The sequence below is a fragment of the Fusarium odoratissimum genome (assembly GCF_000260195.1).
Source record: "Fusarium odoratissimum NRRL 54006 unplaced genomic scaffold supercont1.8, whole genome shotgun sequence".
NCBI lineage: Eukaryota > Fungi > Ascomycota > Sordariomycetes > Hypocreales > Nectriaceae > Fusarium > Fusarium odoratissimum.
This window is the reverse complement of record NW_022158694.1, coordinates 1,293,152-1,309,034: the sequence shown is the minus strand read 5'-3', so window position 1 is coordinate 1,309,034 and position 15,883 is coordinate 1,293,152. Positions and strand designations below refer to the sequence as shown.

At 47.7% G+C, this 15,883-nt stretch overlaps 8 protein-coding genes across 8 annotated transcripts; 3 read left to right on the top strand and 5 right to left on the bottom strand.

The window, feature by feature from the left end:
* Window positions 1–105: 105 nt before the first annotated feature.
* On the bottom strand, window positions 106–1,423 carry FOIG_06257 (uncharacterized protein). Its single transcript, XM_031205295.1, has one exon. It carries the CDS (start codon window positions 1,377–1,379, stop codon window positions 222–224), a length of 1,158 nt encoding a protein of 385 aa, XP_031065544.1. The 5' UTR covers window positions 1,380–1,423; the 3' UTR covers window positions 106–221.
* A 264-nt stretch (window positions 1,424–1,687) lies between these two features.
* Window positions 1,688–3,688, bottom strand: FOIG_06256 (uncharacterized protein; the record flags this gene model as incomplete). The annotated part of the gene is made up of 5 exons (XM_031205294.1): window positions 1,688–2,772; window positions 2,827–2,972; window positions 3,039–3,400; window positions 3,453–3,558; window positions 3,629–3,688. 5 exons carry the CDS (start codon window positions 3,686–3,688, stop codon window positions 1,863–1,865), a joined length of 1,584 nt encoding a protein of 527 aa, XP_031065543.1. The 3' UTR covers window positions 1,688–1,862.
* A 393-nt stretch (window positions 3,689–4,081) lies between these two features.
* On the top strand, window positions 4,082–5,362 carry FOIG_06255 (uncharacterized protein; the record flags this gene model as incomplete). Its single annotated transcript, XM_031205293.1, has 2 exons — window positions 4,082–4,856; window positions 4,909–5,362. Exons 1-2 carry the CDS (start codon window positions 4,189–4,191, stop codon window positions 5,360–5,362), a joined length of 1,122 nt encoding a protein of 373 aa, XP_031065542.1. The 5' UTR covers window positions 4,082–4,188.
* Window positions 5,363–6,259: 897 nt separating this feature from the next.
* On the bottom strand, window positions 6,260–7,666 carry FOIG_06254 (uncharacterized protein). Its single transcript, XM_031205292.1, has one exon. The coding sequence runs from the start codon at window positions 7,498–7,500 to the stop codon at window positions 6,481–6,483; it is 1,020 nt and encodes a 339-aa protein (XP_031065541.1). The 5' UTR covers window positions 7,501–7,666; the 3' UTR covers window positions 6,260–6,480.
* A 1,969-nt stretch (window positions 7,667–9,635) lies between these two features.
* On the bottom strand, window positions 9,636–10,606 carry FOIG_06253 (uncharacterized protein). The gene is made up of 4 exons (XM_031205291.1): window positions 10,408–10,606; window positions 10,322–10,335; window positions 10,207–10,269; window positions 9,636–10,151 (listed from the first exon to the last, which is right to left on the bottom strand). The coding sequence occupies exons 1-4, from the start codon at window positions 10,501–10,503 to the stop codon at window positions 9,683–9,685; spliced, it is 642 nt and encodes a 213-aa protein (XP_031065540.1). The 5' UTR covers window positions 10,504–10,606; the 3' UTR covers window positions 9,636–9,682.
* Window positions 10,607–10,676: 70 nt separating this feature from the next.
* FOIG_06252 (uncharacterized protein) lies at window positions 10,677–14,068 on the top strand. The gene is made up of 2 exons (XM_031205290.1): window positions 10,677–12,251; window positions 12,301–14,068. The coding sequence occupies exons 1-2, from the start codon at window positions 10,741–10,743 to the stop codon at window positions 12,962–12,964; spliced, it is 2,175 nt and encodes a 724-aa protein (XP_031065539.1). The 5' UTR covers window positions 10,677–10,740; the 3' UTR covers window positions 12,965–14,068.
* FOIG_06251 (uncharacterized protein) lies at window positions 12,831–14,085 on the bottom strand. Its single transcript, XM_031205289.1, has one exon. The coding sequence runs from the start codon at window positions 13,917–13,919 to the stop codon at window positions 12,984–12,986; it is 936 nt and encodes a 311-aa protein (XP_031065538.1). The 5' UTR covers window positions 13,920–14,085; the 3' UTR covers window positions 12,831–12,983.
* Window positions 14,086–14,219: 134 nt separating this feature from the next.
* Window positions 14,220–15,661, top strand: FOIG_06250 (uncharacterized protein). Its single transcript, XM_031205288.1, has 3 exons — window positions 14,220–14,588; window positions 14,637–15,127; window positions 15,178–15,661. Exons 1-3 carry the CDS (start codon window positions 14,327–14,329, stop codon window positions 15,532–15,534), a joined length of 1,110 nt encoding a protein of 369 aa, XP_031065537.1. The 5' UTR covers window positions 14,220–14,326; the 3' UTR covers window positions 15,535–15,661.
* Window positions 15,662–15,883: the final 222 nt, after the last annotated feature.

Genomic DNA, 15,883 nt, shown 5'->3' with positions numbered 1-15,883 from the left:
GTTAAAAGTCCTTCTCTTAGGCCTCATGTTATGATGTTACTGGGTAATATGTGATTAACAGATCAAGGCTATGATATTTCACCAAGTAATTTATGCTCTTCTAAGTATTAGTTCCAGATTGTGCTCTAGTCTTAGAACTTAAAAAAAGGCCTATCGCTTGATCTTTGCTTTAGCAGTCTCTTCTTGTGTCATCAGCGAATGCATATATCATTCCTATCTATCTAGTCCTGAGGAAACTTAGCTCCTCCTTGTCTTCTAACCTCATCCATAATCTCCATGACGCGAATAGTCTCAGCCCACGGCATAGTATCATTCTCAACCTTACCAGCAGCAATATCCAAAGCCACCGCATCAGCTTCCCAGTAAAATCCCTTGCCAGGTCTCTCAAACTCATACTTCTTCCCCTCAGTCTCTCCGTCCTTGTAAACAGTGAATGATGCAGGGACTGAACCCGCGAATCCTTCTACAATGATATGGCACTTGGTACCTTCAACGCGGCAGAAAGCCTCTGGGGTTTTGACCTTTGAGTTGGAGGTCAAGATACCCTGCTTTCCATCGGGATATAAGAGGATGATTGATGTGCCGATGTCGACACCATCGACGAGAGTTTGAGCGGCAGTGATCTTTGGTGTAGTGGCTTTTTCACCTACACCTGCATCGAGGGTCACAAGGCCCCATGTCAGACTGTAGATGCCAATATCCAACAGGCTGCCAGCACCAAGAGATAGGTCTTTTAGTCTTGAATCGGGACCCTTTGATTCGATGTTCTGGTTCATGGCAAAGTCTGCGAACACTCGAACGACATCGCCAACAGCCTTGTCCTCATGGATGATCTTCTGGAGAGATTTAACCAGAGGAAAGAAGCGCGTCCACATAGCCTCCATGATAAAAACTCCCTTCTTCTTGGCTGCATCCAGAACCTCTCTTGCCTCTCTGGCGTTGAGAGTAAATGCTTTTTCGCATAAAACATGCTTTCCGTGCGAAATTGCATCGAGGCAGTTCTTCTTGTGAAAGCCATGAGGAGTTCCGATGTAGATAATATCAACATTGGGATCTTGGTAAGCTTGCTGATAGCTTCCATAGATGGATGGAAGTTGAGTCTGCCCTGGCATATGTGTCTCAACAAACTTTGTGCCCTTTTCAACCGAAGACGATCCAATGGCTTGTATGTGATGTGTTGCTTGGGCATCCTTTCTCTCAATGAGGAGGTCCTGGATGAACCATGATGAGATCAGACCAGTGCCGATGATGCCCCATCGCAGGGTTGGTTTTGACTGAGACATAGTGATAAGATTCTGGAAGAGAAGTAACAAGGTGTGTGAAACAAAGACTATTGGAAGTAAGAAGGGCGGAGGTTGCAGGGTAATAAACGAAGGCATCGGGATTCACATCATCCATCAACTTCGGCTAAATGCAGTCCGAGATGGAGTAACTTCTCCGCTGTTTAGCGTAACTCCGCTACTCCCCGATTACAACCTCGTTATGCCGGCATAACAACGGGAAATCTCCTGGTCCTGGACCTTGTCATGGTCCGGTCATTAAGCTTAATGCGGATAAGTTAAGACCAACCACGGATATTCGATCACTGTTTGAATCATCATATTTCCGACGACTTGGCACGATCTCTTGTGCGTTATTAAGGCATGAAGATATCATAGTGGCAGATGGATCGACTGGAAACACTCAAGCCATAGTTAATGTATCGATAAGTGCTAATCCGGATCGAAACATAATGTCCCTGGCAGTAACCTAATGGACCAATATAAAGTTGCAAATCATCTTCTTATACAGCGCTCCAAACACCTCAATTCTCCAATTAAATCCATAGTGGTACGTTGACCCAAAGTACCGTGTATGGAAGCTTAGTTGGCGATCTCAACCTGCTTCGCATTGCCGCCCTTCTGCTCAGTGTTCTCCTCTCCAATAGCCGATTCAACCCTGGCCAACTTATCCTGGTCATCCAACTTTCCTTCAAAGACTTCTCGGATCTCCTCAAGCGTATGGCCCTTCGTTTCGGGGAACAAGAACCAGATAATGACGAAAAGAACTGCAAGGATACAACAGAAGACAATGTAGTATTTCCAAGTGATAGCCTTCATGGCGATTGGGTTCACCTGGTTGCCGACAATGAGACCAGTGAAAGATGAGATATAAGTGATGGAAAGGCCACGTCCTCGGAGGGTATACGGAAAGATTTCGACAGGGTAGGCTTGGAGAAGTGGTGTCCAGGCGATGTCGTAGAATAGATAGAAGATGAAGATGAAAGCAACCACTGCACGGCCTGTCGACTCATCATGGCTGCTGACGAAATGCGCCGTAAGGCCGGTCCAAATGATATAAGAGACAAGCATGCCACCCGTGGAGAGCAGAAACAGAGTCCGGCGCCCGAGTCGATCAACCATCATGGCTCCCAGGAAAGTCGAAGCGAGCCAATTGAAGATCTGAAGAAGTCCATTGATAAGAGTCTGGTCCTTAACCTTGGTAATACCGATCGTGTTGAGAACCAGAACAAGATAATAGCTGACGACTCCGACACCATTCCATTGAGCAAACCAACCAACGATAACAGCAATAAGCGTGCGCTTGCGGTTGGCTGGAGTGCGGAATAATTCGGCCCATGAGACGGCAGAAATAGCGTCGGCTTCCTGGGTAAGTGCCAGCTCGATTTCTTGCATCTCGAATTCGACGAGGGGAGACTCGAGATCGCCGCCTGCGTGGAACTCAGCAAGGACTTTTCTAGCTTGCTCTTTGCGGCCTTTGGAAACAAGCCATCTGGGTCGGTTATGTCAGCTTCTTATAAATCGTAGATTGATGCGACGTTCTTACCTGGGGGATTCTGGGAGAAAATAGAGGCCCAAAAGCTGAATGACAGGTAATGCACCTTGCAGGAGAGATGGGATTCGCCAGCTCCAAGTCGTCGGGTTCTTGAAGGTGCCATAAGTACACCAAGCGGCGAAAATAGAGCCAAAGTACTAAATCCGAGATACATGATTAGCATGCTGCACAATAGCCCGAAACGTGATAGAATCCAGACTTACGAAAAAGGTGTTATACAAAGCTGTTACTTTGCCTCGCTGAGTTGGGTACGCAAGCTCAGTAATGATGATAGGGCTAGGTTGACCGATGAAGCTGGTGAAGAAACCTAACAAGGCTCTTGCAATTATGAAGCTGTGCAGGTTCTGCGACAGCCCCTGCAGAGTTGCAAAGCCAATGCAGGTGACGAGACCAATAAGGATAGGGAGCTTACGTCCCCAGCGATCACAGACATAGGATACCACGAAGAGGGAGACGACTTTGCCAAGGGGATAAACAGAGTTCATTAGGCCGAGAAGGGCACCCTCTGGACTACCGAAGAACTCGCGCCATTGAGGCAAGGTTTGGAGACCGTTCATCATTGATCCTAGCCCATGTCAGAGTTGGACCTGGAACCTTTAGGAGAAAAAAGAGTATACCATCGTAGCCAACGGAAGCGGAAGAAAATAGAGGGACCAAAAGGTATAGGTTCAGCTTGATCAGATGCCAAGTCATGTACCATGGCTTTGGATTCTGAGGGAGAACCTGCGTAGGAGAGCCGTTAGTCTGTGAGACGACGAATGGGAGGGGGAGAGTGGGAGATGGGATGTCGTACTCGTGAGAGCTCCGATCCAACAGCCAATTCGGCTTCTTTCTTGCGTGAAAAGACACCCATAATCCCAAGCCAGAGTGGAAGATGCAAGATCGAGACGGGTAGTATAACGCGTCAAAGAACCACAATAACTTGATGATTTGCGGGAATGAAGAGGTCCACAAGAGGGGGATGACAAGCTCCTTTTAAAGCATTCAAGAGCTCATCTAGACCCCGGATTTTCGTTCCCTGTAACCGAGGAAACTGGGTGACCCCATGGGGAAGAAGATAAAGTATGGTTACATTTTAGCATGGTGCGAAGCCAGGGATCGAGTCATGATCCTTTCGCGGAGTAGCGGAGCTGAATGCTCTTTTGGTGTCGGGGAGTAGCGGCATGTGGGGAATGCAGATGGGGGAGTGATACTCCAACCCACTGGGGACTACGTATTGATGACAGAGGAGATGAAGGATAAATAGCTCTTACTTCAACACATCTAGGCTTTAACTTATACCCTTTTTGTTACAGTCTTCAGGAGTCTAAGACATCGCGATCAATCATTCAATCCCTCTTTCACTGCATTACCATGTCAAGCACATCAGATCGCATCCTTCGGGTTGGAATCATCGGCTGCGGTGAGATCTCGCAAGTCGCTCATATTCCCAACATCAACTTCCTATCCCACAAGTTCCAAACAACCTATCTCTGCGATATTTCGAAACAAGCTCTAGCCCACTGCGCCATCAAAGTCCAGGGCGGTACTCCCAAGACAACCACCAACCCTAAAGAACTCTGCTCCTCACCAGATGTCGACGTGGTTTTGATCGCCAACGCTGACGCATACCACGTTGAACATGGCATACTCGCTCTCAAGAATGACAAGTACTGTCTTATCGAGAAACCAGCTGCGACTTGCTTCCGAGACATAGACAGACTTATTGAGGCGGAGAAGGCTTCAAGGGGCAAGGTCTTTGTTGGGACAATGCGACGCTACGCTACTGCTTTCATCGATGCCGTGGAAGAAGTTGGGGGCATGGATAAGATTCAGTATGCGAGAGTCAGGGACATCATTGGGCCTAACTCTACCTTCGTTGAGCAGAACGGCACGTTTCCTCAAAAGTTCAATGACTTCTCTGAGGAAGATGGCCAGGATAGGAGCCGTCGGGAGGCTGATATCTTTGAACAAGCTCTTGTCAAAGAGTTTGAAGTGCCAAGTACACCTCAGTCACAAAGAATGCTAAGAGTTCTGGGAGCGTAAGTCATCTTCACTGTATAATACAGTATCAGTGCTGACTTGATGATATAGTCTTGGAACTCACGACCTTTCGGCAATGCGCGAGATTCTCGGCATGCCCAAATCCGTAGCCGGCGCTGTCCTAACACTCCCCGGTATCTTCAGCGTGCTATTCCAATACGATGACTTCCCCGTCACGTATGAATCAGGTCTCAGCGGTGTACCTCAGTTCGATGCACACATCGAAGTCTACTCAGCTAACAAAATAGCGAGAGTCAACTTTGACTCTCCTTATGTCAAGGGTCTGCCAGTCATCATGGCGATTCGAGAGAAGATTGGTGAAGGTGGATTTCAGGAGAGGATCATCAGGAAGACGTATGAGGATCCGTATACATTGGAGATGCTAGATCTTTATGATTGTGTCGTTGGAGGGAAAGTGCCCAAGACGAGTGCGGCGGATGCTAGGAAAGACGTTGAGCTGTTCCAGATGATCTTGAAGGCAGGGGCTGATAGGTTTAAGTCTTAGACAGGTTTATAGATAGTATCATTGTAATGATTGCTACGACTCTTGTGTATTATATATACAAATAGACTCAATTAAATCCCTTTCTCCGTAGCGAAATTCGATACTTCAAGATGCCAAGCTATACATTCGTCATAGGGTTGAGAAGCTCAGCCAGATTTATAGCCAAGACTCAACCCCGCGCAACTCAACAAGATCATCACGACGTCAACATTATCGTCACGCTGGAAGTCATGCAAGCAATACCTATGTTATCTCCCCTATCAGACTTCATGACCTCGGAATGCGAGCTTCCTGGCTACAGTCACGATGCCCCTCAGACCAGACTACCTCTCAGAGCCTTCGACAAGTTTATACTACCAAGTTTTCTCTGGTTGCACCTGGAAGCTGTGCTATGGTTCATATATGCCGAGCGCCTTTGGGAAGTTGACAGCCATATCCTTCGAACTATCCTGGTACTTCTCTCTCTGGCTTTGTTTGTCTTGCCCTTGTTCTTCCGCGGATGGATAAGCAGTATCAGTCGACTTAAATTAGCCGTGACGGGAGCTTTACTGCACCAAATACTGCTCCTGGCTGCGGCAGTCCCTCTGTTCATAAGGGAACTAATTTTCCATATTCGCTATTGGGAATTGACACGTTTTCTTTGTTGTGTCACTGCCCTGGTTGTGGCGGCTTGGATGGGGGTCTTGAGATTGTTGCGTTGGCACTACTTCGTCGACGACGGCCCAGAGAGAAGGCTTTCGTCAATAGAAAATACAAAGGCTACACTAAGATGAACATGGCTAAGCGGTTTTGTAATTGAGTAGTCACCCAGGCGATGCCTTTACAAGGAATGCTTGAGACCCTGTTCGTATCAATGGCTCACGGAATCAATTAGCAGAGACTCAAGATTTTTTTAAAGGAGTGTATTAGTTAGATTTTTATCGTGTCCGACAAAATCAATGCTCTAAATAAGTAAATATCAAGAATAGTAGCTCAATCAAATGCCATAATAACTCATAAAGGACTGTTCCAAACAAAATCGACAAACACCATATCTATCTATGCACGCTAGTAATGTTCTATGCAACGCTATGCCAATGTAAAACCATTACTGGAAAATGTGAAGAGAAGAATGCCTCTTACTTGGGGCAGACGGGCTTCTTCTGAGAGCAAGCGTCCTTCTTGCAGCATCCCTTGAAGCCGTTGGCGCAGACCTGGAAGAAACCGGTACCAGGGCGGCAAGTACCATCAGAGCGAGCCTTGACCTTGAGAGTCTGGGCGGGCTCGTAGGTGCCGGTCTTGTAGTCGGGGCACCAGGTGTTACCGCAGGCATCGCCCTTGCAGCAGCCGCGGAAGCCGTTGGAGCAAGACTGGAAGAAGCCGGTTCCAGGGGGGCAGACGGTAGGGTCGTCAGATCGCTTGGTCTTCTGATCGGGGCAGACACCAGCGTTGCCAGTGCAAGCATCAGATTTGCAGCAGCCGCGGAAGCCATTAGAGCAGACTTGGAAGAAGCCGGTACCAGGAGCACACTGTCCATCAGGGAGAGAAGCAGGAGCAGTCTCAGTGGTAGTCTCAGGCTTGTGCTCCCAGGTCTCAGGCTTGGGCTTGGGCTTGGGGGCCTCGGACTTGTTGTCGGGGCAGACACCAGCGGTACCGGTACAAGCGTCAGACTTGCAGCAGCCTCTGAAGCCGTTGGAACAAGACTGGAAGAAACCGGTACCGGGAGCGCAGACAGTAGGGTCGTCAGTGCGCTTGACCTTCTTGTCATCGGGGCAGACAGCGTCCTTGCCAGCACAGGCGTCGGACTTGCAGCAGCCCTTGAACCCGTTGGAGCAGACCTGGAAGAAACCAGTTCCGGGGGCGCATTGGCCCTCAGGAAGAGAAGCAGGAGTAGTCTCAGGCTCCCAGTGCTCTTCTTCCTCTTCCTCGGTCTCGGTAGCAACAACAGGCTTGGTGATAAAGACGGGATCGCAAGTACCCTCGACGAAATCAGTGCACCACTTTATGGCACAAGGATCAACGGAGCAATAACCGCGGAAACCATTGTTCGCACAAGTGTAGAACTGGCCAACACCCGAACACTCAGTCTGAGAGCGGGCGGTAGGTCCAGCAGAGACATAGCCAGCAACGGCAACAAGAGCAAAGATTGTAGAATGCATAATGGTATGAGATTGTCGAAAAATTAAAACAGTTTTTTGTTTGGAAAGCGACGAAGAAACTGTGACAGACGACTGAGAAGAAGCGAAGGTTTGTAAGGAAATAAGACCTGACAAAGGAAATAAGGAAATAAGAGAAAAAGGGAAAAAGTTGTTGATTTGATGTTTTGTGATGTGATGATGAGAAGAAGAAATCCATTTCGACGAGAATTCGTTGCTCTCTTATACAAGATTTGCATCCCAAGTGAAGCTGTCTGAATGCAGTAAGTGTCTGCATGCTTAGTCTCCGACTCCCAGCGGAGGAGGCTGTGATGTCTCACAGCCCTCACCAGAGTAAGCCGTCAGATCGGGCTCAGCCCCCCAGCCCCAAGATCACATTAGCCCTATTTTAAGCTTAAGGGCTCGGTGCAAATTAGGTAAAGTGAGTTTTTTTTCCGCAGCAAATGGTAACTGCGCCGTCCGGATGGTCTGGACTGGCCTTTACAGCCCTGTGTCGCCTTTAGTGGCATTTAGCTTGAGCTGTCGAAGCTATTGCCAACATTCCCACGGTTTGGTGGATGGTCAAGATGGTCAATCATTGGAGCAGTAGGTCTAGTCAAGTGTAGCTTATGATTTACTTGTTTTCGGGGGAGAGCTGTTCGGGTCTGCGGCATTTAGAATGGAAAGCCTCGATAGACTAAGATTCAAGCTTATTGTCACTAAACTCGACAATTTCCTCGGTTCAGCTCACTGCCGAGTCTAATTTTTCTTCGGGGGCCATGGCGCAGCAGCTCAGATGGAGCTCTGTTTCCAAGTGAGGACAGCTTACGCCGAGCATCCATCGGGCTGTCGGTCATAATGATACTTGTGCAACGGAAAATATCAGCTTACTACAGACAGACAGAGTTTTGGTGTCACGTACTAAGCCTTAGCATGGCAATAAGCGGTCATTCAAAACCATGCGCACTACGCCATGGCTTATCCCTCGAGGATGGTCATTGGAGCTGAGATGGTGGTGCATCAGCTGGATTGAAGGATGGTTTACAGCTCAGTCTTACCAGCGGCGGACATTACCGTACTGTGTTTTCCCGCCCCCGATGTCTTGAAGTGTACCGTATTGCATGTCAGATTCTTCTGTATAGCGGATTCTCTGGAGCTGAAGTCATACGTAATCGGCCACCAAAAGGCGATATCTCATGCAGATGGAACTTCGGCTCTTCATGATCCTTCCTCGGGTCTTGACCCGATTCTGCCATTGTTGCATAATGGCTCTTCATACTGTGAGATGTGGTAGCTTAGAAAGCTATGCTGGCATTCAACCCAACGCTCGAGCTGGCTACTAGTGGACGCCATTTTGCTAAGGGAAGCCATTATCTAATGGTGACGCCCTCATCAAGCCGCCCAATGGCCGAAAATTTCCAGAGGCCTCACTTTGACTAACATCTGAAGTCACCAATCTATTAGGTTCTTGGACAGAGCAGTTTATACTAAACGTGGCTAATAAGTTACCATCAGGATAAAATGTGCCTTGAAGCACGGGATTTGTTGCTTTGCGATGCTTGCTGGTATCAACAATGCAATTTATGCCCAATGATCCTAGAGCTGCAGATTAAGAATAGACTTTTTCCTATGATAGTAAATATCTTCTCCTATAACTGAAAACTACTTTCAATGTTTGAGACTAGGTATTCAATATGGTGAGATGGTTTGATCCTTCGACGCGTGGACACGATTTTGATAATCTAAAATTTGATCCATAATAACAACACGTACTTAAGAGCTGTAGGCAAACAAAAATAACAATGCATAGCTCCTGTTAATGCCCAACTAAAGTTAGAATCAGAGGGTTTGAATGGCCTTAATCAGGCCTTTTACATAACTGGGACTTCGCTTTCAAGAGAGGTCTAAGACAGCCATCATCCTGACAACCTGTCATCTGATGTGATCACCGTTGGAGCTGGCTCCCCGCAAGAAATCCTTCGACCAAAATAGCTTGAAAGGTTTGCTCGACAATTAGATCAAAGCTAGGTCTGGTAACTATGGCAAACCATGGTACGAGACAGAGTGTCCATGGTGAAAGGCTTTTGAGTTAGAATAGAGATTATCAGAGCAGACAAAGAGACAATACGAAGATTATCCATGAGTTTTGGGGGGCTCTTTAGGTCGTTTAAGATCAGCAGTGACGTGGTATTAAGTAATAGATGCTCTAAAAGTACATGTTTGGATGTTTCTGTTCCATCTCCTCAGCTTTGCTTCCACCAGACTCCTCCTGAATATGGATATCATTCCTTGGCATAACATCGTCATCAGCATCTTGCAACGTAATTGTTTCTCCCTGGTCATCTCCAGCGTCATCGGGGAAGTCCACGGGCTCTGGCTCGGGTGGTGTGGCATGGATAGATCGTGTACGTTGGTCTTCATCCATCAAAGCGTCGTGTTGGGCTGGCGTGTGGGTTTGCTCTGATCTATTTCGATACCATGCTCTTATTTCATCCGCATTTCTAAGGGGAAGACTATCCCATTCTCTTATACGGTCATCTTTCCTTTGTGATGAAGGCTTGAGTGAGGTGTGATTGTTGTTAGGCTCATCGATAGAGTGCACAAGCCGAAAGAGAGCTTCTTCCGTCTCTGCAAGACGCGTCTCTAGTCTGGTAATAAACCCAATTGGGAGACCTCTAGTATCTCATCAGTATTTATAGTGGTCCATATGAGTGAGCATGGTGGTGATACCTCTTGTTTTGTTCTGGGTAATGGCAGTTGGTGGGATCGTTGGTGCATTGCAGACAATGCGGCCTGAGCAGCCGTTAGCACGACGATCTCTCCGATGAGCATATGAAACACTTACAATTGCCTATCACACTAGCGAGTTCTCAGTTTAGTAAAAGGCACTCCCTTTTTCCCCAGAATTGTGACTGGGGCACGAGATCTCACCTTGCGCTTCCGCTGCCGACAATGACTGCACGCTATCGGGTTCAACTGCCTCTCAGCCTCTTGCTCACACTCAACCGACACCTCATTATTCGCCATGTAAACAATTCACTTACACAAGGACTAATCCTTATGCAGCATCTGTAATCGATCGGGTTCCCCAGAGTCAAAACGTCGCTCCACAGGCAGAATGACTTGTTCAACCCCGCCTCGGCCTTTTCTTTGTCCGGCGCGGCACTAGCACCTTTGCAGCTTCAGCTCAGCTTAGCACGGCAGTCCCCAGCATCGTCAATTCATCCAGATTTCACAGCCTGGCATTGAGGATGTGATGTAAAGATGTCTTCTCATCACTCACCGTACGATAATATCGAGACAGCATCACACTCAACCCTAGGTCATTCAGAACCTCAAGGCCAGAAACGGAAATACTCGACTTCTCAACCCGGACGCGAATATGGATTGATGCGCGATACAGGTGAACACGATGCCGCTCGATTCGTAGGAAGCGGTAGCGGAATCCACTATATTCGTGCTGTTCATCTTCGCCTTGCCAAGAGATCTGCATCACGAACTACAGAACCTGGGTCTTCGGCTATCAATACGCTTATTCCCGGTGAGGACGATCAACTTCGTCAGGATGCTTCGAGAAGAAGAAATCGAGAGCAGTTTCTTTGGAGAGATGATGAAGTCCGCGATGATGTCCCGCCCAGGGGAGAGAGCTTTGAAGACTTTGTCGAGTGGTCCAAGAGTTATTTCGAGGCTTGGCATCCTGTTCTTCCGTTCCTTCACGGGCCTCAAGTCCTGGGGTTGTTTGAAGAGGTTGCTAAGAATGGAATGCTATTGCTTGACCCTGTAGATACAGTCATCTTGAGGTCTGTTCTTTCTATATCGCTGGCGGATAGTCGACAGGCCGCTGCTTTCAAAAAGCCGATTCCGAAACTATACCTCTTCAACAGTGTCGACGATGCGTTGGCGAGCTCGCAGTTTGCTTTGAGCCAGCCTGCGTCAATCCGCTCAACACAGGCAGCTTTGGCTATCCAGTTGTTCCTGACTTCGATGCTTTGTCTCAACGCCGCATCGAGATTAGGTGGACTTATTGTTAGGACTGCATTTCACATGGGCCTTCATCGATGTCCAGCGCGATATCCCTTCTTCACAGACAAGGAAGTTTCGGTTCGACGCAGGGTTTTCTGGTGTATCTACATCCTAGAAAGGCTTCTCTGCCAGTCTCTTGGACTACCTCTCGATATCCGAGATGACGACCTAGATGTCTGTTATCCCGGCGAGGAGCGCCACACAATAACCAACAGGGAAGAGAATCCGGAAAGATTACAGCTCCTTACGTTCGTGGCGAAGCATGCTCGTATACGTGGACTCATTCTTGAGCTCAGGAACAAGTCCATGCTTCAACGACAAGATACCGCAGATCGAGCAGCGTTCGTCCAAGCTGAGCTGGCTAAATGGTTCAACGAAATTCAAGACGCTGTAGAAGAGGACGACTTAGCCGATACTGGGGCAACTGCTCCCGCAATATCCGAGCATCACAAGGTTATGCTTTTGGTTCTGAAGCACGAATCAGCAATATGCTTGAACAGACCTGGCCTCGCTTCCGAACATCCTTCTTCATCATACTCGTCCGCCTTCCAGGCATGCATCTCAGCTGCTAAGTCTATCTTGATAATTCTCAAGAAACATCGAAACCGCCACCAGTTATCTGTAGACCCAACTAGTGCGAAGTCTCAAACACCCTTGTTGTGGCCTTCCTTCACGTGGTCTATCTGGATCAGTGCATTTGTTCTTATTCATGCTGCCTTTGAAAAGCAGGTCCATCTGGGTAGCGCAATGAGGTATGTCACCTTCCTTCTCCAGTCTTTCATTATTCACTGACTCTTTTAGGCATGTTGCTGCGGCCAAGGACATACTCGGTCATCTGGCTGCACGAGACACTTCCTGGCCAGAATACTGTCTTGGGGCCATAGACGAGTTGACTTCCACCGTTCAAGAGCTCTCCCAAGAGCGGCCAACGATGATTGAATCTCCGGTAGATGCAATCATCACAACACGTAGTTTCTCTCCAAGTGTCGGAAGTCAAGTACGGAGTGGTGAGAACACTACCCCTACAAGACTTCCAAGAACACAACATGCTCAATCTCAAGGCACTGAAACAAGAGACAGCCCAAACCCTATTCCTCAAAACACCTCTTCGAATACCCAAGCATTCCAAGGACTATCCTCCACTCAACCCTTCAGACCACAACAGAATAAACGACCACGGACGACGTATCATTCTACGGGTATCATATCTCAAGACATACCCTACTCCCAGCCCCAAAATCCTCAGGCGCCATATTCCAATGACTTTCTGTCTACACCAAGCACATCACTAAATCCAGAAGGAGCACCTGGTATGAATTTGGATAACATACCGCTAGAAGGCCATGAATCAATGATGTGGTATGATCAGCTCTTTGCGAGTTCATTCAGTGCCATCGACAATCCCTTTCTTGTAAACGCGGAGTTTGATGCTTCTGTTGATCCAACTTGGAACTATTTACGATAGTATGACTAATATTAATATATTATACCTCCTTCACCTGAACAACCTCCCGGTTCTTATTCAATACCACTTGTATATGCTTCTTCTCACTAGGCCCCTGGCCTTTGAAGAAGTTCTCGTTCTGAAGACGTTCGAGAAACAGTTCATAAGCAGGCATATATCCCTTGACAAACATGATAACCTGCTCATCCGTCATGCCTGGCTTGTGCTGCCTCAACGCCCTCTCCTGGCCTAGCCGCCACTCGTAAACCTGGACGAGCTTATCTGTACTCAGGTGTAGAAATCCATCAAAGTGCTGTGGTCCAGCGAATGTCTCGCAATATCTTCTCAAGTTCTTGTTGATGAGCAGAAGATGGTTCAGATCATGGCTCGCCAGCGTGTTCGTAAGAGCCCATTCTTCAGACTGCTGTGCCTCAGAAGCTTTAGCTTCCTCCCACTTCCTCTTGACTTCCTCGTCAGTCAAAGGTTTGAAGCCAAGTGCCCAACCCTCAAAAATCAGAACATCAAGGCCGTCGTCTAGCGGAACTTCTTCCCATTTCTCAACGGGAACCCTTCCACCTTGACCACTATGAAGGCTCTTGTCAAAAGCTGGCCATCTGACAACCTTCTCATCACTCTCAACGCGACCAAGTACTTGATCGAAGAAGTTCTTCGCTAGAACTTCGTCGTGAGTTCCAGGCTGGCCACGAGTTTGGAGAAGACCATTATCTGGGTTTGCTTCTCGAAGGGCCACAAGTTCTGGATGGTCATGATAGAGATCATCCAGGGATACCATGCGGGTCTTGAGATTGTGTTGATTCGTGAGGGCTTGTGAAAGAGCTGCAGCCCATGTCGATTTTCCACTGCCTTGAAGACCAGAAAGACCTAGAACGAATGGTCTTGGGGAATTCTTCCGATGGACTTGGATAGCAGGGACAAAGATGTCCAGCACCGTATCAATAGCTTTCGGATCAATCATGGCTGGTGGAATGGAAGATATTGGGTCCTTCGTGATGAAATTTACGAGGAAAGAGTAAGTGATCGATAAAAATATTATCCCTCAAGATATCATGGAAGACAAAGGAAGGGAAAGTCCCTCATAGCCTACTTTGGGCTCTTCTAAATGATGGACAATCATTCCCCGCATCATAAGCCACTATTCACGGAAAAGCGTCAATCGCAACGGACTTGAAGCGCCGCTCACTTCCTTTCCCGGTCCGGGCGATGTCGTGTTGTCGCGGACATTTCTAAGTCCGCTCGCCTCCACACAAAGCCAAGACTAACATACTCTCAATCCGACATCTTCGTATATATAAGTATAACATATCTATCGTATACAACTCATCAACATCTTCAATTCACATCACAAGTCTTTACAAACTCATCATGTCTCCCTCCGCAGTCACCGCCAAGAAGTCCTACAGTATCGCCTCCATCCCAGCTGATGGAATCGGTCCTGAGGTTATTTCCGCTGGTATCGAGGCTTTAAACGCTCTCGCCGATACTCTCCAGACTTTTGATCTTGACTTTACTCACTATGACTGGAGTTCGGATACTTACAAGAAGACTGGAAAGTATATTCCAGACGGTGGTCTTGAGCAGTTGAAGAAGCACGATGCCATCCTCTTCGGTGCCGTTGGAGCTCCTGGTAAGTCTTACTAAATGTTCTGATGAAACTTGATACTCATTTTACTAGATGTTCCTGATCATATTTCCCTCTGGGGTCTTCGTCTGGCAATCTGCCAGCCCTTCCAGCAATACGCCAACGTCCGCCCAACACGCATCATGCGCGGCACACAATCTCCCCTGCGTAACTGCAAAACCGGCGATCTCGACTGGGTCATCATCCGCGAGAACAGCGAAGGTGAATACGCCGGCCAAGGCGGTCGTTCACACCGCGGTCACGCCTGGGAAGTTGCCACAGAAGTCGCCATCTTCACTCGTCACGCTGTTAGCAGACTTATTCGGTTCTCGTTTGAGGTTGCGCAGAAGAGACCCAGAAAGCATTTGACTGTGGTCACCAAGAGCAATGCGCAGAGGAACGGCATGGTTCTTTGGGATGAGGTTGCCGCGGAGGTTGCGAAGGACTTTCCCGATGTTACTGTTGAGAAGATGTTGGTTGATGCTATGACTACGAAGATGGTTCTTAAGCCTGAGAGCATCGATACTATTGTTGCTAGCAACTTGGTAAGTCATCTTTCCTCTACCTTGGAAGTCATCGAACTAACATACTCTAGCACGCTGATATTCTCTCTGATCTTGCTGCTGCCCTCGCTGGCTCAATCGGCATTGCACCAACAAGCAACCTCGACCCCAGCCGCGAGAATCCATCTATGTTTGAGCCTATCCACGGTTCTGCATTCGACATCACCGGCAAGGGCGTCGCCAATCCAGTCGCCACTTTCTGGACAGCAGCTGAAATGCTCGCATGGTTGGGTGAAGAAGAGGCTTCGACCAAGTTGATGGAGTGTGTTGAGAATGTCACTGCTTCAGGTGTTCTCACCCAGGATCTCGGTGGAAAGGCGACTACTAAGGAGGTCACGGCTGCGGTTGTGGCAGAGATCAAGAAGAGTCTTAGCAAGAGTTCTAAGTGAGTATTAGTAACGAGGTAAAATGATTAAAAATGAACAGTTCGTGTTTTTGTATGTCTTCATTGCCATAAACCTGTTTGCGTTGTAAAAGTCCCATAGTTGTTGTCTGATGTACGTCACTCAAGCAAACGCCTTTGTTCTAGACCTTTTTTCTCTTATATACACATTAAATGGCTACCTTTAGAATATTGAGCCTATCAGAGCGAGTTTCTTTTATCGGTTCATATCAAACAGCCCTATGTTGCGCTGGCAAGTTAGATAATATCGAGGAGTTGCATAGTCACGAGCAACTATACAATTTAAGAATCATCGGTCGCGTAGAAGCAAGTGGTAAAACAGTCTCGAAGAGAAG